Here is a 22,838-nt window from a genome sequence, read left to right on the forward strand (position 1 = left end):
AATGCAACTGACCCCACTGGGTATGCTAGCTAAAGAATTATTTAGAAGCATCACTATCTAGAAAACCTCAAACGTGCTGACAATTGTGGACTGCATGCCATTCACTTTCCACTTCTTGCCCTTACTCCCTTTCCCTCTCAAACCATCTGCACAGCTAGTTGAGGTTTGCAATATTTTCAAAAAATTGACCCCTCAGTCGGGATTGTTTTTAACCTACTGAACAAACAAACAAAAAACACACCAAAAGGAAAGGACAGATCTTAAGATATTTTTATTTGTAGGAGAGGCTTCCAAAGTTATGGAAATGTGACAGTCACATCCTGGTCACAATCCACCAAGAGATTCTCCAATGGAGCCCCATGGAAACGGTCATACCAAGGGGGCGTGTGTGCAGAACGTCGCAACCAAAGGGCTTCATGAGTGCCACTCTGACATGCCAATCACGCCAACTTTAGTTTCTTGGCATCCAGCGATCCGACATGCTTTCTTTCAAAATCACCAACAAAACTACCATAAATTATACAGGAAAATTTCATCAGGTGACGGCCGGCTAGTTGTTTGCTTTCATTCCCTGGGCAATTTTGCGTCTTAAGTGGACGATGGCAGGAACAGTTCGTCGAAAGACGTTATAAGTCTGTAATAAGATTTCTCATCATCTGTCAGCCCAGCGTTGCCTGGCCGAATGACGACTGCTACATGAACGTCGACTTCTTCTGCAGCGTCAGCCTCTGAGGGGGGAGAAAAGACCCATGGCTAGTCAATCTATTTGTAACATTTTTGTCCCATCCTTCTGCCCAGTCAGTGAGCCGCGAGAAACCTAGTCCATTGCTCCAGAGTTGTCATCTGTCCCAACTGCCAATATGAGGTTCATTGCCACATTGGGGAGGGGGCAATCTACACATACAGATAAATCACATGGTACAGAGTGTCGGCACGTCACTCCCAGCTGAATTATGGGCAACCCCAGTGGAGTTTTCAAGGCAAGAGATGAACAGAGGTGGTTTGCCATTGCCTGCCTCTGCATCACAACCCTGGTATTCTGTGGAGGTCTCCCGTCCAAATATTAGCCAGGCCCAACCCTGCTTAGCTTCTGAGATCTGACGAGATCTGGCAAGCCTGGGCCATCCAGGTCAGGTGCCTAGGACTGTTCCACTTCAGACTGCAGAAGGGGGGGGGGAAATCACAGGTTTCAATAACCCTCTCAAAAACCTCCCTGCACATTTTGCATGTTGGGAAGAGCGTTCTAACTCAGCAAACTGGAACCTCAGGGAGAAGGCTATGGGCAGGGAAATTGTCTTTAATGTGGGGGAGAATTAAGCATGACGTTCACTTGCCACCTCGCAGTTCCAAATGAGGTCTGTACCACACTCTTAGCTTCTCACCATATCTATCAGAATACAGTATGCAAAACAATGAATATTGCTAGATTATGCCAAAATAAGAGATATTAAGTTAGTTTTTACAGAAATCGTTAAAAGTCTTAGTGGGACACTGTTCAGAGCCGAATTGGCTGTAACAGCAGTATCATTAAAGTAAAAGTAAAGTTTAAAGTTGGGATGGGGGGGGGGGGTTGGTAGACATTGACTTCATTTACACACACTGGGAAATTCAGCATTTCTTGATGCAGAACTTGAGTTAGCTTGAGTTTTAAACACAGGGTACACTGAACTCTGACCACAACAGATAAGGAGTGTTTATATAAGTGTCTCAGTTCCCTACACTACATGTGGATTCACCTGTCTCCGGCTGGTGCCAGACAGCCTGGAGGGGTTTGCCCTATTTTCCCTTGCTCAGAAAGAGACAGAAACATTACTGAACGGACCAAAGCTGAAATATGCAAGCAGTACTGCCAGGCTGACCCAGGGACACCTGTACAGGATCCTGCCATTCTCCTCCAGTGGGGCAGAGAGGAAGGTCTTTCCTGACTCCCATTCCTTTGAAGTTCACCTCCAGGGACACCTGAAATAAGGACGATGGGGAGACGAACAGCCATCCTACCTCGAGTGACATCTGTCAAGAACAGGATGTTGTTCGGAGAACACCCAATGCTTGTGGCAATCCGCTGGTAACTCTCGCTGTCAACTTTGGAGCCAATTTTGGTGTCAAAGTGGCCGTTGAAGAGCTATAAGGTTTCCATAGGAAAGAAGAAGAGAGCAAGAGTCAAGATCTGCTCGTAGGAAGGAGCAAAATTCTGAACATGAAGAAGAGTAGACCGCAGCAGGGGCTCCCCCAAAGGGACTCAGCAACGTTCTAGTCCTGTGTGCAAGTTCCAGTGAATGCACATACAAATCATGTACACATCATTTCCCCTTACACCTGCGCTGAGTGATTCTCATGTTACATTCAATGCCTGTACAGCCAAATATGTAATTGAAACCTCATGTTTCTGCAGATACTGGTCTCTGATCTCTTCTGTAAAGTGAACACGCCTTAGATCTGTCTTTCATGAAGCGACCTAACAGTGGCTACTAAGCTGTGGTGACTAAAGGCAACCTCCACAATCACAGGCAGTCAACCGCTGAATCCCAGTGCTAGGAAGCACCATCAGGGGAAGGCCTCGGCCTCTATACCCTGTTGTTGGCTGTCCAGAGGAACTGGTTGGCCGCTGCGTGAGACAGGATGCTGGACTAGATGGACCAGTGGCTTGATCTAGCAGAGCTCTTCTTATGTTCTTTTTTACAAAGAGGTGTATGCACGTACATACAGGTTGTTCATGCATTCACCACGAGATTTAAACATTTTTTTTAGCTGCCTCAAGGTGACTTAAAAAAACAGAAATAAAATACATAAAACAAAGTACATGGAAGTACATAAAATCAAAACATTTTTAAATTGCAATTTGGAATGCTTTAATCAAAGGTAAAGGTAAAGGTTCCCTTGCTCGAAAGCCAGTCGAATCCGACTCTAGGACTGCAGTGCTCATCTCTGTTTCCAAGCCGAAGAGCCAGCACTGTCCGAAGACGTTTCCGTGGTCATGTGGCCGGCATGACTAAACACCAAGGCGCACGGAACGCTGTCACCTTCCCACCGAAGGGGTACCTATTTATCTACTTGCAATTTCTTGCTTTCGAACTGCTAGGTTGGCAGGAGCTGGAACTAGAGACGGGAGCTCACGCCGTCATGCGGCACACTCGGGTCTCGAACTGCTGAACTACCGACCTTCCACAGCCTGCAGTTCAGCGTTTTAACCACTTGAGCCACTGCAGCTCAAGTGGTTAAGAGGCTTTAATCAAACACAGTCTGAAATAAAACCAGTCTTTGGCTGCCTCCTAAAGATCAAAAGTGTGGAGGCCAGGTGTACCTCCTTGGGGAGGCTGTTCCATAACATGAGAACAATGCTTCTGAGGGTCAGTGGACGGAAATCTTTGCACTTCCCCCCGTCCAGCTACCAGAATTGTGCACTCTCAGAGAATGAAGAAAAGGAGTAGGTTTTTATGCCCTGCTTGTCTCTACCTTAAGGAGTCTCAAAGCAGACTACAATCACCTTCCCTTCCCCTCCCCACAACAAGCACCTTGTGAGGTAGGTGAGGCTGAGAGCTCTGAGAGAACTGGGAATGGCCCAAGGTCACCCAGCAGGTCTCATGTGTCTCAAAGCGGCTTACAATCACCTTCCCTTCCTCTCCCCACAACAGACACCCTGTGAGATAGGTGGGGCTGAAAGAGTTCTGAGAGAATGGTGACTGGCCCAAGGTCACCCAGCAGGCTTCACGTGAAGCAATGGGGAATCAAATCCAGTTCTCCAGATTAAGAGTCTGCCACTCTTGACCACGAAACCACACTGGCCCTCTGGAGAATGGTATGGCGGCACATGGCAACACTGTACTGTGAAGCCTGACTTGATAAGCTGCCTGAGGGTCAAAACAGACTTAATGTTGAGGATCCAGATATAAAAATGAGTAGCCAAAAGAAGCTATTAAGCTGCAGCTGACATTCTGACTCAGGGCCATGACCAAGCATGTGTGTGGGGGGGGGGTTAGGTCTCCTCCTGTTAACACCCCCAGAGGAAAAAGAAAGGCATGCAATGCTATGACCGTCCTCTCTCTGCTCAGAGCTTAAAGCAGAGAGATGGTCCAGGCTAGCTTGAGCTTGGAACCCAACCAGGTTAGTTCTTGGATGGGAGGCCACCAAGGAAGACTCTGCAGAGGCAGGCCATGGCAAACCACCTCTGTTTGTCTCTTGCCTTGAACACCATACAGGGTCACCAGAAGTCAGCTGTGACTTGAGGGCACTTCGCTCCACTACGTGTGTGTGGGGGGGGAGGGTAGAAAAAGAAGAGAGTGGATTTATATCCCACCCTTCACTCGGGAGTCTCAGAGCGGCTTACAAACTCCTTTTCCCTTCCCCTCCCCATAACAGACACCCTGTGAGGTAGGTGGGGCCGAGAGAGCTCTGAGAACTGCTCTTTCAACAACAGCTCTGGACAGAATGATGGCTTGCCTAAGGTCATCCAGCAGCTGCAAGTGGAGGAGTGGGGGAATCAAACCCAGTTCTCCCAGATTAGAGTCCGCGCACTTAAGCACGACACCAACCTGGCTCACCAAACTGGGTGCATCTCCAACAGGGGACATGCACAGAGCCGCCTGAATCACCCAAGGTAGGTCAACCTCCTCGGATCTCAGAAACCTAAACGGGATCGGCCCCGGTGAGAACTTGGATGGGAGACTCCCAAGGAAGTCCAGGGCTACTATGCTGAGGCAGGCAATGGCAGGCCACCTCTGACTGCCTCTTGCCTTGAAAACCACACGAGGGGGTGCCAGAAGTCAGATGTGACTTGATGGAACGGAATCCTTATTATCGCGGAACTGAATGCTTATTATTGCAGAGGCAAGGGGATCCTTGTGACTGCTTAGCTACAGAGCAGATCCAAGGTTCCCCTCTACGTCATACCTGCTCTAGCCCTGAAAAAAGTATAAGCTACACAGAGTTCTCCAGAGAAAGGAAAGCATAATAAATTTACAAAATGCTATCGATACTGATGAATAATCTCAACCTATAGAATCATGGTGACTTGGAAAGACCTCTTTCTGTCCCAAATGTTTACGCCCTGCCTTAGTCAAACCAACACACTCTTCCATCTATTGAACCCCAACGCTTTCCAGACACAGTACTAGAACTGTGGAGAGCTACGACACGTGCCCTTGAACAACACTTGGAGATTATCTAAGCCTTGGCCTGGGTGAATGAACACCACACAGCCTTGCTTTAAGAGTGCAACTCCCCGTCATCAAGCCAAGCCGAAGGAAAAATACCGTCTGGACCATGTCTAGTCTACAGCTGAAACAAAATCCCCCTCGGCCGCAAACGTGTGCGATTTAAAGATTTATATGTGTTGTCCTCCCTTACCCCTATGAATCATTGTTAGTCCCCTGTGAATGTGTAACTGTAAATCGCTCAGAGCCAGCAGCTCTGAAAGGATTGAGCGATTAATAAATTGAATTATTATTATTATTATTATATGCCTGAGAGGTGACAACCACTGTCATTTTGAAGAGAGAGTGGCAGGAAAGAAAATCAATGCTCTACCTACTTCTAAAATATCACCTTCGGTCGAGTGTTCAAACAAGAGCTTTTGTGCCTCCACGCTCCCAGAGGAATAAACGTAAATCTTCATTCCTCTTTCTCTCCACTTCCGAATGGCTGGCACCACGTCCTCAAACAACCTGTAACAGAACACCATGACAGGTCAGCAGAAAGCAACATCCCTCGAATTCTGACTGAAAACCCACTTGAATCTTTACTCTATTTGAATTTGCTCTATTAGAATCTTTGCTCTACTAGGAGTTTCCTGAATTCATTCCAGTATTTGGTGCTTGGGGGGGCAACAATGGGAGGGCTTCTGGAGTTCTGGCCCCACTGCTGGACCTCCTAATGGCACCTGGGTTTTGGCCAACATGTGACACAGAATGTTGGACTAGAGAAGCCATTGTCCTGATCCAACATGGCTTCTCTTGTGTTCTTATGTAGCCACAATACTCGTCGCAGAAAGTTCTGCAGTGAGCATTAAGACCAAAGTTTGGGAACACCAGCTCCCAACTAAGAATACATTGGCATGGGCTCATTTTCCAGGGAGAATGGGGGAGAGTGTCTGCCATGTTCTTCCACAACTATTCCCCTCCCACCCTAGCTCTCTGGCTCTTATCTCCCCACTCAACTGTGCACCAGAACTAGAAATAAGCACACCGGGGGGGCAAACGGCAGAGGGAAAGCGACATGCAGGAAATGTGAAATACCTTCCCCTGCCATTTCTCCCTTGAAAATCCTTCCGCCCCACCCCTCCATCCCCATATTTCAAGCATAATCCAGTGGGCCAGTGTAGTCTGGTGGTTAGAGAGTCAGACTGGAATTGAGAGACCCAGGTTCAAATCCCCACTCTGCCATAGAAACTTGCTGGGTGATCTTGGGCCAGTCACACACTCTCAATCTAGCCTACCTCACGGGGTTGTTGTGAGGATAAAATACAAGAGAGAATGACATAAGTCACTTTGAGTCCCCATGGGGTAGCAAGGTGGAGTATAAGTGAAGCAAATAAATCAATGAAGATACACATCTTCAAGTCAATCCCCTTGACTTCAGGTAAAGGTAAAAGTTTCCCATGCTCAAAAGCCAGTCGAATTTGACTCTAGGGTGCGGTGCTCATCTCCGTTTCCAAGCCGAAGAGCCAGCGCTATCCGAATACGTTTCCGTGGTTATGTGGCCAGCATGACTAGCTGCCGAGGTACACAAAACACTGTTTCCTTCCCACCGAAGTGGTACCTATTTAGCTACTTGCAATTTCTTGCTTTCGAACTGCTAGGCTGGCGGGAGCTGGGGCCAGAGACGGGAGCTCACTCTGTCACGCGGCACTCGGGTCTCGAACTGCTGAACTACAGGCCTTCCAGTCTGCAGTTCACCATCTTAACCACTGAGCCACCGCGACTTCAGTTCCTGCAAAGCAAATTCAAGGGGCTGGTGTCTGAAGCAAGCTTTGTTACATTCGTGGGGGAAGGGCTGTGGCTCAGTGGAAGAGCCTCTGCTTTGCATGCAGAAGGTCCCAGGTTTGATCCTTGGCATCAAGAACCTTGAAGGTAAGTAAGAAAACAAATAAGGGCCAATGGTTAAAACTTAAATATGGAATAATTATGAATAAAAGTACATGTATTTATTGCAAAGACTTAAAAAAAAAGCATTTAAGGACCCAAAGCAAGCCTTATAACATGATAAAGTGACATATACACAAGAGGAAACATTTAGGACCTAATGCGTTTTGGCCCAATAGGGCCTTCCTTAGAGGTAAAACATTAAAAGGTACATATAGGCTTCTGTTACAATCAAAAGGCACGAAAGGATTTTTCCAATATGGAATCAAACGGAACAAGAAAAGTATTATTTGTGAGGCATCCTTGAAACTAGCCTTGTGTCAATTACAGATACATACAAGCCCTACTTTCTGGACCAAGACTGGAAGGCATACGCATGCAACATTACTCAGCTTGTATGCATCTGTAATTGACACAAGGCTAGTTTCAAGGAGGGCTCACAAATAATATTTTTCTTGTGTCATTTGATTCCACATTGGAAAATTCCTTTTTTTTGGCCCTATGTCAATTTGTTAACTTTTTGATTGTAACAGGAGCCTATATGTACCTTTTACAGTTCGGTGTAGTGGTAAGGAGAACCAGTTTGGGGTAGTAGTGGTTAGGAGTATGGACTCTAATCTGGAATAACTGGGTTTGATTCCCCACTCCTCCACATGCAGCTGCTGATATGACCTTGGGTGAGTTACAAGTTCTCTCAGAGCTGCTCTCTCACAAGCAGTTCTCCAAAGAGCTCTCTCAGCCCCACCTGTGGGGAGGGAAAGTAGATTGTAAGCCACTCTGAGACTCCTTCAGATAGTGTAGGGCAAGATATAAATCCAATATCTTCTTCTTCTTAATATTCGACCTCTGAGGAAGGCCCTATTGGGCTGAAATGTGTTAGGTCATAAATGTTTCCTCTTATGCATATGTCACTTTTATTATGTTATAACGCTTGATTCAGGCCCTTATATGTTTTTAAAAGTCTCTGCAATAAATACATGCATTTTTATTTATAATTATTCTATATTTTTAAACTACTGGCCCCTTACTTGACTTCTTACTTACCTTCAAGGTTCTTGATTCCATTTTGCAGGCTGACACTCACCCCCCACCCTGTTCTTTTTCTTCACCCGATCCTTGGCATCTCCAGTTAAAAGGACTAGGCAGTTGGTGATGTGAAAGACCTCTGCCAGAGAACCTGGAGAACTCCTGCCAATCTGAGAGCACAATACTGATCCTGACGGACAAAAAAGTCTGATTCAGTATCAGGCAGCTTCCCGTGTTCAAACAAATATGTTGTCAACATACGATGTAATTTTGCCCTAAATGTATATGTGTGGACAGTAATATATATATGTGGAAATTGTGTATCTATCTATATATAGATATAAAGGTAAAGGTAAAGGTTCCCTTGCTCGAAAGCCAGTCGAATCCGACTCTAGGGTTGCGGTGCTCATCTCCGTTTCAAAGCCGAAGAGCCAGCACTGTCCGAAGACGTTTCCGTGGTCATGTGGCCGGCATGACTAAACACCAAGGAGCACAGAACGCTGTTACCTTCCCACCAAAGTGGTACCTATTTATCTACTTGCAATGTCTTGCTTTCGAACTGCTAGGTTGGCAGGAGCTGGAACTAGAGACGGGAGCTCACTCCGTCATGCGGCACACTCAGGTCTCGAACTGCTGAACTACTGACCTTCCACAGCCTGCAGTTCAGCGTCTTAACCACTTGAGCCACCGCAGCTCCATATATATATCTATATAGATATAGATATATATAGATATATGCACACGTATATACATACATATACAAACATATATGGGCCTTCAGGATTATATACAGGAGTTCAACAAACTGGCTACTCACTCTCCTTTCACACAACCGTTTTCATAGGCCGCTCTCCATATGTGCCCCTGGAGCTGTTTTAAGGCTGTGGTCTTTCTGTCTGAAGACATCTGCCATTGAACGCTGTCTACAACCGCCTGGATAACACGCTCGATCTCTTCTTCCCCGTCCCTGGTTTCCAGTGGGATAGGCACAACCCCATCCATGTGAGAATCCTCTTCAGCCTGTGAAGTAGGGAATGGAGAGAACAGAATGTAACACAATACCAGCGGCAGTTTCCTTCAAAGGGCTGTTACATCTTATTCTATGCAATGCAACCTTTGAAAAAAAAATTCTAACAAACAGAGAAGCTTAGTGTGTTTTTCCAATCATGGTTATTCTGGCCGTGATCAAAATACTCAGACACTAGCCTTAAATCATGGGAAACAAAGGAAAATGCAAATTCTCTAGTCCCTTGAAGCCTTGACCGGGATAGATAGCCCAAGCTAGCCTGATCTCATCAGATCTCAGAAGCTAAGCAGGGTCGGTCAGTACTTGGATGGGAAACCACCAAGGAATCCTGGGTTGCTATGCAGAGGCAGGCAATGGCAAACCACCTCTGAACGTCTCTTGCTTGGAAAGCCCCGTGAAGGGTAGCTGTAAGTCACCTGCAACTTGATGGCACTAAAAAGGTCTTAAAGGTAAAGGTTCCCTTGCTCGAAAGCCAGTCGAGTCCGACTCTAGGGTTGCGGTGCTCATCTCCGTTTCAAAGCCGAAGAGCCAGCGCTGTCCAAAGACGTTTCCGTGGTCATGTGGCCGGCATGACTAAACCCCAAGGCGCACGGAACGCTGTTACCTTCCCACCGAAGTGGCACCTGTTTATCTACTTGCAATTTCTTGCTTTCGAACTGCTAGGTTGGCAGGAGAAAAAGGTCTTAAGCCAATGCCAAACTTTGTCTTATTCTGACCTTCCTCCAAAAAGCTCAGGGTAATTTTACATAGTTTAACGGGGTAGCCATGTTGCTCTGCAGAACAGCTAGATTCGAATCCACCTTAGACACCAACAAGATTTTTGCAGTATAAGCTTTCAAGAGTCAACGCTCCCCTTTATCAGAGATCAAGGGTGCTGTATGTAGACCTTCCCCCCTGAATGTTTTATGCTGATAACAAACCTGTGAGCTGAGCTACGCTGAGAGACAGTGGTTAGTCTCCTCGCCAAATGAGTGGGGATTTGAACCAGGACTTTCTCACGTACTAGTCCAGAGGTTGCCAAACTGCGGCTCGGGAGCCACATGCGGCTCTTTCACACATTGTGTGGCTCCCAGCAGAGCAATTGGGGAAGCGAAGGAGAGGCATGCCTCCCCAATCGGTCTTCCCTTCCTCAGCCAGAAAGCAACTTTAAATGCATTCTCAAAGCCCCCCCACCCCAGCCTACAAATATCATTGGACAAATGAATATCATCAATATCTATTTTTACCCCTTTTATTTTTATTGGCAGTCTCATTTTTGGCAGTCTCATTTAATGTTAATAAAAAGCAAATTTGCATATTTTTCAATAAAAAACATCTCTGTGATATTTGTTCATGTCATGTGGCTCTCAAACATCTGATGTTTATTCTGTGTGGCTCTTACGTTAAGCAAGATTGGCCACCCCAGTACTAGTCTAACACTAACCATGGCCTGAAACTGACCTCTGGTGGTGGGACAGGGAAGTCTCTGGATTTTGTACCCTGCTGCCTTTTTATTCTTCCAAACGACCAAGATGGGTCGCCCTGTTAGTTTGTCTGCAGCAGTACAAAAGTGCAAGAGTCCAGCAGCACCTTAAAGACTAGCAACATTTGTGGCAGGGGATGAGCTTTTGCGAGTCGCTGCTCATTTCTTCAGATCCGAGGCGGTTTTGCCATGGCCTGCCTCTGTGTTGTGACCTTGGGCTTCCTTGGTGGTCTCCCATCCAAGTACTAACCGGAGCCGACCCTGCTTAGCTTCTGAGATCTGACAAGACTGGGTTAGCCTGGGCCATCCAGGGCAGGGCTGTAAACGCACAGAGCAAGGGTGTCGAACTCATTTGTTACGAGGGCTGGATCCGACATAAATGAGACCTTGTCGGACCAGGACACGTGCAATGTTCCCTCTAAGCTGTGGCATCTTGTGAGCAAAAATTCGACTGTGTGAGCTACTTACATTACATTTGTGAGTGAGCGATTTGGCTACAGCATAAATTAGTTTGCTCTGGAGCCCTCCTTCTTGAGCTACGACAACAATGTGTGAGCTGGAGGCTAAAAACCTGTGAGCTAGCTCACATTAACTCAGCTTAGAGGGAACACTGTACACGTGTGTCATAAAATGTAACGCCAGGTAGCGGAGATATAAACTTTATAAAGGACACAAACACAAAGTGTTGGTGTTTTTTTACTTACAATAAAAACATGCTTAAAACATTAGCTCTGTAAGCTGCCAACCTGCTTTTGATGTATTGACATTCACCATAGAAATCTCATGCTCAGAGTTCTGAGTCTAGGACCCAGGTTAAAACATGAAATGGCTGAGTGATTAAGAGTGTCTGGCGAAGCAAGCCATAATGCAGCAGCAGAACTTGAAGCAGGAGATGGCCAATTCTGCAGGCCTGATGGAAGTCCTCCGGAGGCCTGATTTGGCCCCTGGGCCGCATGTTTGACATCCCCGACATAGAGGGTTTTTTAAACAGACAGTGGAAAAAGAAAAAGGTATCAAGTACCCTACCTGTTTCCTCAGAAGGCCGACGTCCTGTTGACACTCCTCGTCTTCCCAATGTTTTCGCAAGTAATCCTTGATGTTGTCTTTGACGTAAGGAAACAAGATGTCCTAGGAATACACAAAACACAAACACAACAGTTGATAGGCGACCAGTATTTTTTTTACTAGCCCAGATGTCTTCTGGCACACTGAGGACTGAAAAAGAAATTATATACCCAGAGATGGTGCTCACAGCAAAATCTCAAAACAGGTATACAGGGGGATATTTTGAAGTCTTAAACAACAGTGATGTATCAAAACAGCACCTTCAAGAAATGCCATCTGGTACACCCTTCTTTGGTTTCAGAACCCAGGTAGGGGAGAACTGTATGTCTGAACAGTTAAAAACTGCCTGTGGAAAGGCAGCATGTCAAGGGGAAATGCTTTAGGCTTCTCTAGAAGTAGGCTTAAGTGTAAGGATGTGTCACTGGTGACCAAGATCAAGGTAATTCTTACCATAGTTTCTCCCATTACTATACATAGGTGTGAAAATTGGACAATGAAGAAAGTTGACAGGAAAGAAGTGGATTCATTGGAAAGGTGGTCTGGAGGAGGGTTTTATGGATACCGTGGACCACCAAAAAGACAAGCAAGAGAGTTCTAGATAAATCAAGCCTGAACTCTTTCTAGAACCTAAAAAAATAATTTGGGGCTATCATACTTTGGTCACATTATGTGAAGACAAGAGTCAATGGAAAAGACAAGAAGAAGGTGCTCCCAAGAAGATTTTGACAGATGGAGGCGGGGCATTCATCTCAAGTGCTTTGGAAAAGCTCTGGCAAAAGTCTACCACCAAAAGACAAAAAAGTGGTTTCTAAGTGGGATCAAATCAGCCTGAACTTGCCCAGGAAGCTAAAAACGACTAAACTGAAGCCACTGTAGTTTCATCACATTACAAGAAGACAAAAGTCACTGGAAAAGACAATCAGGCTAGAGCAAAGTATAAGGCAGAAGGAACAGAGAAAGACCCAACACGAGATGGATGGACTCAGTCAAGGAAGCCACAAGGGACCTCAGTTTGGAAGACATGAGCAAGGCTGTTAACAAACAGTAGGATGTTTTGGAGGACATTAATTCATAGGCAACTTGACGGCACTTCACAAATACAGAGAGAGAAGTGGGCAGCTTTCCAACATGCTTTGTAACAGGCACCAAAACAGACACTGCTCCAAGAACATGGTAAGATAGTAGGATATAGACAGTTCACGTCCGACAGAGATTGTGCTGGTAGTCCAAACAAAAGTTTTTTAAAAAAGAATCACAACAAAGCAGCTGTATGTAGGAAAAAAGGGACTATAACGAAGAGAGGAATGGAAAAACAATAAATAGATCATGGAGTTGTCTGAAAACCCTACTACAACTAAAATCTACAGGTGGAAACGATGGTCATAAAACTACATTCCACTAGTGTGGAACCGGCCGTAGTGTTCTTCATTGGTGGTGTGGTATGTCACCCAAAATCCAATTCAGCGTTCAAAAACACACAACAGATTAGTTTCTTCTATTCCCCCCCCCCCCCAATTTTCTGCAATTTCTGGTATCACCAATACAGCAATATCGGCAAAGACAAAGCTTTCCAGTGGTGACTTTCAAGTGGTCTTTCCATCATATGCACCACTGAATGCAGAACTGGCGAACAAGAGGCTCATATACCTGCTACCACAGAGGATCAGAAAAGGTTCCAGATTAAAGCACATCTATACCAGGCACTGTCAATTTAAACAGAGAACAAAAAAGCTTGTCACAGCTGAGATCTGAGTACACGATCCAGGAAGAAGGTATTAACTGAAGGAGACCTTCAGGAGTTGGCTATTGTTGCTTTACAATCAACTCAAAACAATTCTTCTCACACAAGGAAGTTTCAGAGGGCGGCCATGTTGATCTCCAGTAGAATAGTTAGTTTCAAGTCCAGTTGCACCTTAGAGACTAAAAAGGGCGTAAGCTTTCAAGAGTCACAGCTCTCTTCGTCAGACACAGCAGACTCCTGGGAAGGATCCACTCACTTCTGGATATTATGCTAGCATAATCCTTCACACTGTCTGCCAGGAAAATTCAGGTCAAGGATTACAATAGAATGATATCCAACAAAGTGTGGGTCTTCTCTTGATCTTCAGAGGCCCCGGTCACACAGGCCAGAAAATGCGGGGGGAGGCATGGCTCTTTGCGCCGTCGCAATCTGATGCACGATTAGGCAATCAGACTTGACGGCGGCACGCGGGGCTTCCACCGTCGGCACGCACAGCAAAGAGGACACCGGCGCGATCACACCACAGGAGCCCGGAGGCAGCCCGTGGCAAACCATTTGCTGGTAGGTCGATCTTGGTAGCTTTTAACTATGTGGCTTCAGCGGCTTGCTGCGGGTTGGCCACGGAAGTGCTACACCTTCCAAATGTTCCGGTGAGATCGTGCCCGGAAAATCCGCCAGAGTACCATGCCTTCAGCGGGGCAAATGCTCCATGTGACCGGAGCCAGAATTTAGCTGAGAGAGACATGAATCAATGGCTGAGTTGACATTTGGAGCTGACACCTGAACCAGTTTTCTCAACTCATACCTAATGCTCTTAAACTCCTGCTGCACATCTCTCATTTAGGAAGACCTGCGCATTTACTGCTCTGTTGCTGGCCCTCCAGAGGAGCTGGTTGGCCACTGTGTGAGACAGGATGCTGGACTAGATGGACCACTGGTCTGATCCAGCAGGGCTTGCCTTATGTTCTTACTGCTGGCTTGATTAAACTTCTCAGCATGCGGCAATCGCCTGTGGAGATAGTGATAGCCATGATTATGGAATACTACAATCTTAGCAGCCTTTTGTACGTAGTACAACATACATGTTCTAGCCACCCACTTCAACAGAGCTTGTACCGAAAGGCTGAGTGTTGTGTATTTGAAATTTTAATGTGCGTTTCCCTTGAAAAGATGTTTTGGAGCCACAAGTTTAAACTGAGGCACTAGCTTGAAAACATTTAAGAGGTTATCTTATGAGACTGAAGATGGAAGGTCATTCCAGTCATCCATTTTGACCAGGCAAGGGTCAAAGATACACACTACGCTTCCAAATGTTCCTCCGGACACACCGATGCTGGTTGCGTGCAAAGGCAAAGTAGGACACGAGTACACCACAATAAAGTGGGAAGCCTGAGGCACAAAATGTGACCTGGTTTTCCAGATACCTGATGTGACAGGCCGGTGTATAAAATCCTGAACAAACTTGCTCGATTTCCATAGAAGGAATGCAAAAGAAAAAAAAATTAAGGGAAATATTACCTTCTGTTTAGTATGTTTCTTCCCCACCCCTTCTCCAAGGATCTCAGGATGGTATCTATGCTTCTGTTCAGCTCCCTTTTATCCTCACAACTACCCTGTGAAGTAGGTTAGGCTGAGAGACAGCAGCTGGCCCCACTGTCATCCAGCAAGCACAGAATCAAAGAGTTGGAAGGGACCTCCAGGGTCATCTAGTCCAATCCAATATTCCCTTCTAAGCTGAGTTAGTGTGAGTCAGCTCACAGTTTTTTAGCCTCCAACTCACACATTTTTGTCATAGCTCAGGAAGGAGGGCTCCAGAGCAAATTGATTGATGCAGTAGCCAAATCGCTTGCTCATAACTTTAATGCCAGTAGCTCACAAAGTAGAATGTTTTGCTCACAGGACTCAACAGCTTAGAGGGAACATTGGTCCAACCCCTGCACAATGCAGGAAATTCATAAATACCTCCTCCTCCACACCCCACACACCCAGAAAATGACCAAAAAACCCCACCAGGATCTCCAGCCAAAGTGGCCTGGAGAAAAATTGCTTCCTGACCCCAAAGTGGGAATCAGCATTTCCCTGGGCTTGTAAGAAAGGGCCATAAGAACTAAACACTGATGCAATCCTTCCTGCCCTCCACATAATCAGCATTGCTGTCATACGGCCATCTAGCCTCTGTTTGAAAACCTCCACAGGAGAGCCCACCACCTCCTGAGGAAGCCTGTTCCACTGAGGAACCACTCTGTCAGGAAGTTCTTTCTAATGTTTAGCCGAAAACTCTTCTGATTTAATTTCAACCAGTTGGTTCTGGTCCAACCTTCTGGGGCAACAGAAAACAACTCCTTACCATCCTCTACATGACAGCCGTTCAAGTACTTGAAGTTGGTTATCATATCACCTCTCCGTCGTCTCCTCTCCAGGCTAAACATACCCAGCTCCTTCAACCTTTCCTCATAGAACTTGGTCTCCAGACCCCTCACCATCTTCACTGCCCTTCTCTGGACATGTTCCAGCTTATCTATATCCTTCTTAAATTGTGGTGTCCAAAACTGAACACAATAGTCTAGGTGAGGTCTAACCAGAGCAGAATAAACGTCACAGTAGAGAGACCGGATATAAACTGGGTTCTCTCAGATCTAACCGCTACACCGCACCATCTCTCGAAGTTGCAAATCCATAGGAGACAACTTAGCTGTTGCTTCTCCTGCAACATATCCCTTCACCAATCCTGTCCACTATCTGCTATACCAGAACTCCAGCTTTGCCCCAAGGCGGGCAGGATAGGAAGGTAGGCAAAAGAACTGGGGCTAGAGAAACAGTAGCGGCCCTGTGCACTTTAAAGGGAAATTGAAATTATTGTATGGCATTGTGTGTGGAATAGCCAGGAAATCCCAGAGGGTCTGGCTGCTGAAGCTGTGGCTCTTTTTTGACACCACCACTTTAAAGAAGAAGGAGATTGGATTTATACGCCGCCCTTCACTACCCAAAGGTGTCTCAGAGCGGCTTACAAACTCCTTTCCCTTCCCCTCCCCACAACAGACACCCTGTGAGGTAAAAGAAGAAGAAGAGATTGGATTTATACCCCGCCCTTCGCTACCCAAAGGTGTCTCAGAGTGGCTTACAAACTCCTTTCCCTTCCTCTCCCCACAACAGACACCCTGTGAGGTAGGTGGGGCTCAGAGAGCTCTTGACAGAAACTGCTCTTTTTCAAGAACAGCTCTTATCAGAACTACGGCTTCCCCAAGGTCATCCAGCCAGATGCAAGTGGAGGAGTGGGGAATCAAACCCGGTTCTCCCAGATTAGAGTCCACGCACTTAACCACTATACCAAGCGGGAAACACAACATCTCCTAGCTGCAACCTAGCCACAGGAAATGCAAATTGTACATGTGTGCAAAGGACTGTCAAGTTGCAGACGACTTATGGCAATCCCTCCCCTAGGGTTTGCAAGGCAAGAGGAAACAGAGGTGGTTTGCCATTGGCTTCCTCTGCAGTCTCCCATCCAAATCCTAGCCAGGGCTGACCCTGCTTAACTTCTGAGATCGGGCTAGGCTGGGCCATCTTGGTCAGGGGAAATGTAAACAGACAGTTCATATTTTTGTATCCCACCCTTCCCCCCAGAATGTAAACCATACAGCTATCCCCATTTTATCCTCAGCAAACTACCTCAAGGTGCCAGGCCAATGACATCAACTTTCACCATCTGAAGGTCTTTTTTTGTTTTTTTAGACTTCAGATTTTTTATGGGAACCTGGGTCTTCTTGATTCAGGTTTGTAGATCTGTCTTGTCTGTCCATGTCCCCAATCTCCGGATTTAAGTACCCACAGATGAGAACTGGATATCCTGATACCAAGAAATCAATGCATACTGATGAAGCTTCTTCCACCACATTCAATTCTGCATTCTCCCAAGACCAAAACACAAAGTAGTAAATTTTGTTTTCACAAAAGCAGCATTCTATAGCTTTGCATTGTAAAATAATGACAGACAGCACAATTACATGGAAGAGAAAGAGTGACAATCTTAAAAGGGGGGGGGGGAGTCCCACTGAAGTTACCTTAGCCCAGTCTCATCAGCTCTCGGAAGCTAAGCAGGATCGGCCCTGGTTAGTACTTGGTTAGGAGACCACCAAGGAAGTCCAGGGTCACTATGCAGGGGTAGGCAACGGCAAATACCTTGGAATGTCACTTGCCTTGAAAACACCATGGGGTCGCCATAACTTGGATATGACTTGACTGCACTTTCCACCACCAAACAAGGGCTGCACATAATACTGGTTCCCACCAGAAGTCAGCCCCATTAAAGATGCTAACAGCCATTTAAGGCAATAGATGAATTAGTATGAATCATATATGACCTAACATCACATAAGGCTCCAAATAGTTTACATTCATAAATTGTTCACCGTCAAAATACAACTGATACATAGATAGACTGGCAATTTGAAGAAAACTCTACAATCCCAGAAAAGACTTCACAATTCCAATGGACTGAATGAGCTGTAGATTTACGACTACAGCTCATTGTTTGCCTTAAGTCTGAAGGACTGGATTGACTTGCTTTATGGACATTTAGAAATTATTTTTCAGACCATTGGAATTGCGAAGTCTTTTCTGGGATTGTAGTGTTCTCTTCTAATTGCCAGTCTATCTACGTATCAATTGTATTTTATGCATGTATTAAATAATCAACAGTATGTTTAATAATAAGAAGCATGCTTGATGGTGAACAATTTATGAATTTAAACACTTTGGAGCCTTACGTGATGTTAAGTCATATACCGTTACAGATGCTGTCAGCGCCAGTTCACATTTCATCAATACAAAACAGAAGAGCAAGGGTTTGCCACTGCCGTCTTTCTAAAGGAACGAATCAACCCTAGCCTTCAGGCTTGTCAGAACGCTGATGCTAAATGCAGGGAGATGTTCAAGAAAAGCGCAACTGTCTGCAAAAACACAAAACAGCCAAGTCCATCGACATGTTAAAAGAATAAGGCAGTTCAACGTCAGAGGCCCGTCCCTGCGTTGCAGGACAAACAAACCAGAGTCTTGCGGCTTCTTAAAGCCAACCACCTTTTATTGCAGCATCAGCTATCCTGAGTTCGACTCCCGGCATCCGATTAAACGAGATCAGGCTCACGACAGCTGGTGATAAAATAACGGCGCCCAAGCTGGAGTCGAGTGCATTTTCAGACGGATTCGGGGACTAAGCTTTCGCAAACCAGCCTGCACCCGCTGCATCAGCCTCCGCCTAGAAAAGCAGATTGTTGGCGACTCAGCCCAATCCTGTGCACATGCGTTGACCCAATCCGTTCGGAATCCCGCTGGGGCTGCCGCACGCGAGGAAGCGCGCAGCAGCCTCAGCCCCGACCCGAAACACTCGCGATCTTCCCCCGCCCCCTCCCCGCCCCCAAGACCACACCTTGACAAACGCGATCGGGGTCGTCGTGCCTTCGATGTCTAACAGGATGACGCTGACTTCTGCGGGGACGGTGAACCCCACCATGTCCGCCCCAGGACTGGAGGCTGCGGCACACACAAAGACGCGCGAGCAGAGGCGGGGGCGCGCACCAAAGGCAACCTTCGCGCTCCCAGCAGCGGTTCCCCCAAGACGAGTCGCCGAGCGCGCAACCTCCCTCTCCGTAGGAAGGCGTGGAGGCGAGGGAGCCACGTGGGTGGAAGAGAGCTGGCCGCAGCATCCGGAACCCGGGACCCGATTGGCGGGTGGGAAATGGGGGAGGAGGCCGGGCAGTGCTAATGGACGGGGGGGGGAGGGGGAGAGCTACCCTTTCCAAAACAGGGAAGCGATTCCTGTGCTCTTTGCACGCAGGCGAAGTCTAGAACGAAGGCTCAGCTGCAGGCCGATTTTTACTACGTGCGTGCGGGGCAGTGCTTTCACCATGGCGCTTGCTCGCGAGTCGGCATGTGTGAGATTGCAGCTTTAGATTGCTAACCTTTCCTTTCTCATCCCCGTGGTTTGTGTGGATAGCCGTCTTTTTTTAGGATGATGCGCCTGCAACGTGCAATAACGGTCCATAGAGAAGTAAAAAGCAAAAAAAATTTAAAAATGCATGGGTTGGGAAGTCGCCGGAAGGCTGCAGAGCGGCGCCTCTCCTCTGCAACGTAGAGGCGCAGTTTGCCATTTCTGAAATACAACGAAGCTTCACTTTGTCTACGCGTCACGCATAGTTTTGGCAAGCGGAAATGGCTGTGGCCCGTATTGTTCAAAACGTTTCTTCTTGGCTGCGCTTGAATCGCTCATGCACGCCGCACAAACGAAGACGTTGCGTGGAAAGGAAGCCTCGGACGGCCATTTTCCCCCTTCTGCTTCGTGGGATCGAGGGAGGGGAGAATGCGGTAAAGGGAACGTCCTTTTCCTGGAGCGATTCGTAGGCAGGGCAGTGGCAGTGGGCGGTTATTGGAGAAAGCACTAAATTTATTAACTCGATATGGCGGATGCGACAAAACTAATAGCTGGCCGTTGTCTGCGTGTGGCCCGCATCTCTTGAGGCAGAGCGTTTACGTGTGAAATTGGAAGATCTGCCTCCCCTAAACAGTTTTCGTTTTTCTCCCCTCCAGGGGGAGAAAAGAAGAGGTTTAGGATTGCCATCCCTGGGTTGGAGTGGAGTTAGGGGAGAGGAGAAAACTCCGCAGGGATGAGATGCCAGAGAATCCGCCCGCCAAAGCAGCCGTTTTTTGGTTTTTGGTTTTTTCCCACAAGGGAACGAAGCTCTGGTCTGGAGATGAGTTATAATTCTGGGAGATCTCCAACTCCCACCTGGAAGTTAAAAAAGAATAAAGAGAGGATGACGGAAATAAGCTACCAAATATATATACTATGCCGTGAAAACTTACTAATCATCTACTCATATCATATTATAATTAATACAGGCAGGTTATGCAACATTTTAAAGTTTTTAATACTTATGCAATACTAGGACTTAAAGTTCCAATACAAGTTTGCAAAGACATTCAAACAAATATCTGGCAACCAACCATGGTAAAGTGCAAAAATTGCTATTTCAACATTCAGTTTCAGTTCGAGTGTCCTATTTTCAGAGGAAATGTAGAAATTCCATGGGAATCCAGCCCCCACCTGGAGGTTGGCAACTCTACCTGGGCCACAGCGATGTTCCATCCAGACTCCAACACTAACCAGAAGAAGAAACAAGATCCATGTGCTATCTTTTATTGGGGCCAACCGAAATAACACAAAACGCTGCAAGCTCTCAAGTTCATCAGAGCTGGTCATTAGGCCAGATGTTACAAAAAAAAAAAAAATTAAATGAAGGAGGAAAAAAGCAGATTTTTCCAGGTCCAGATCTTAAGCTTTCTTGATCTTGCCAGCCTTCAGTGTGATATGGTGCAGCCCAGGGTTGTTGTTGTTGTTGTTCAGTTGCACAGTTGAGTCCGACTCTTCGCGACCCATGGACCACATCACGCCAGGCCCTCCTCTCTTTTGTCATCCTCCGGAGTTGCTTAATTTCATGCTCGTTGCATTGATAACACTGTCTAACCATCTCATCCTTTGCCGTCCCCTTCTTTGACCTTCAAGCTTTCCCAGCATCAGGGTCTTCTCCAGTGAGTGCTCCCTTCTCATTTGGTGGCCAAAGTATTTGAGCTTCAGTATCTGGCCTTCCAGAGAACAGTCAGGGTTGATTTCTTTTAGGATTGACTGTTCTGATCTCCTTGCAGTCCAGGGGACTCTCAAGAGTCTTCTCCAGCACCATAATTCGAAAGCATCTATTCTTCGGCACTCAGCCCAGGGTCTGATATGCAAAAGTACGCTGTCTCTGAAAGTGGAGGCTCTCTTTAACTGTCACTGTTAGTAGCTAACTACTATTCTCCCTGACTACTATCCTCCCAGACAGTGCCCTGTTAAACAGAATTAACCTCTTCTTAGCTCACTGAAGTTAAGAGTGTAACTATTTACCCTGACCGGGCTAGCCCAAGCTTATCAGATCTCAGAAGTTAACTAGGGTTGGACCTGGCTGGTATTTGGATGGGAGGCCTCCACAGAATACCAGGGCCGTGATGCGGAGGCAGGCAATGGCCAACCCACCTCTGAATGTCTCTTGCTTTGAAAACCCCACAGGGTTGCCATAAGTCAGCTGTGGCACTTTCCACCATCACCAGCTCTGTTTAGGACAGCATTGTTAAACTATCAAAGCCTTCCTTCTGCACTTCTGGCCGTCACTGTGTTTTGTTGCACTGACTAATATTCATGAATTAATTATCCTTGGGGCGATCAGAGGGCGGGGAGGCAGCAGACATGAAACCCGACTCGGGCCCTGGATCCAGGTCCAGCCAATAACCTGATTGACCTTGTGCAATAATTATTAGTTGTGTGAAGCTGTACTCTTTGTGACTCACTGCTGCTGTAGGTGCGTTCACTGCACAGGTGAACAGGGCTAGACTGTGACTTAGGGATGTGACTTCTAAATATTTGATCCTACATTTCTTTCTCTTAACCACACTTTCAGAACCATTACCTTAACAATATTCCCAAGAACATCTGTTATTTCCCCCCCCTTCTTCTTTCCTTCCTTCTCCATCCCCCTAAGGGATGCAAGAATATTCCACCACAGTAAAATCCAGTTGGAAAGTGCACTGACAGTGGATTGTTTAGTGTGTGTGACCGTAGCCTTATTTGTCCACCTTTCAGGCTTTTCCTATCCTTGGTACCTTCTTTTTAAAACCTGTGGGATGTCCACATGGGAGCTCTGCATGCACCTTTCCTTCATCAGCGGCCATATTCTTTGCAGTTCCCTGCACCACACCCCCAGAGGGCTTTTTGAAGGCTTTAAAAAGTAATTGCTAAAGTGCAATATGTATTTACTTCATTTATTTACCTGCCTTCCTTCCCAATGGGGACCCTTTAGACGGCAGTCTATTACCACAATCTACTGATTCCTCCGAATTCCTAGCTTTCTTTTCTTTTCTTTTTTTAAGTTTCTAGCTTTTTGTTGCAGGGCAGTTTTTTTTTTTTTGATGGTGGGATTATATGTATTTTTTCCTGTAAGGTTGGATAGGAAGCAGGTAGTCGCTATTCAGTATTGGACACTTTCATTTGGAATAATAGAATCACAGAATTGGAAGGGACCTCTAGTCCAACCCCCTGCACAATGCAGGAGATTCACAAATACCTCCCCCCCCCACACACACCCGGTGACCCCTGCTCTATGTCCAGAAGATGCCCCCCCCTCCAGGATCCGTGGCCAAATTGGCCTGGAGAACAATTGCTTCCTGACCCCAAAGTGGCAACTGGCATTTCCCTAGGCATGTAAGAAAGGGCCGCAAGAACTAAGCACTGAGGCAACCCTTCCTGCCCTCCCTCTCATGATCTGTCTAAGTTCAAAGAATCAGCATTGCTGTCCGATGGCCACCTAGCCTCTGTTTGAAAACCTCCAAAGAAGGAGAGCCCACCACCTCCCGAGGAAG

The 22,838-nt window shown here is 46.5% G+C and overlaps 1 protein-coding gene across 3 annotated transcripts; it reads right to left on the reverse strand.

Moving 5' to 3' along the window:
• Nucleotides 1-258: 258 nt before the first annotated feature.
• On the reverse strand, nt 259-19,687 carry ENOPH1 (enolase-phosphatase 1). 3 transcript variants are annotated; one of them, XM_015415333.1, is made up of 6 exons: nt 19,352-19,687; nt 11,618-11,719; nt 8,920-9,122; nt 5,528-5,660; nt 1,999-2,122; nt 259-728 (listed from the first exon to the last, which is right to left on the reverse strand). In XM_015415333.1, exons 3-6 carry the CDS (start codon nt 9,102-9,104, stop codon nt 589-591), a joined length of 582 nt encoding a protein of 193 aa, XP_015270819.1. In that variant the 5' UTR covers nt 9,105-9,122; nt 11,618-11,719; nt 19,352-19,687; the 3' UTR covers nt 259-588. The 3 variants fall into 3 exon arrangements, with proteins under 3 accessions (XP_015270819.1, XP_015270804.1, XP_015270811.1); XM_015415318.1 differs by lacking the exon at nt 19,352-19,687 and adding an exon at nt 18,820-19,063; XM_015415325.1 differs by lacking the exon at nt 19,352-19,687 and adding an exon at nt 18,471-18,764.
• Nucleotides 19,688-22,838: the final 3,151 nt, after the last annotated feature.

Source organism: Gekko japonicus, unplaced genomic scaffold (genome assembly GCF_001447785.1).
Source record: "Gekko japonicus isolate JY-2015 unplaced genomic scaffold, Gekko_japonicus_V1.1 scaffold1995, whole genome shotgun sequence".
NCBI lineage: Eukaryota > Metazoa > Chordata > Lepidosauria > Squamata > Gekkonidae > Gekko > Gekko japonicus.

Coding starts and splice junctions, on each gene's coding strand:
- ENOPH1 (XM_015415318.1), bottom strand. CDS start 18,903: ATGGTGGGGTTCACCGTCCCCGCAGAAGTCAGCGTCATCCTGTTAGAC. Junction 9,123..11,617: donor TCGGCCTTCTGAGGAAACAG/GTAGGGTACTTG, acceptor CCTACTTCACAG/GCTGAAGAGGATTCTCACAT. Junction 5,661..8,919: donor AACGGTTGTGTGAAAGGAGA/GTGAGTAGCCAG, acceptor GTTCTGTTACAG/GTTGTTTGAGGACGTGGTGC.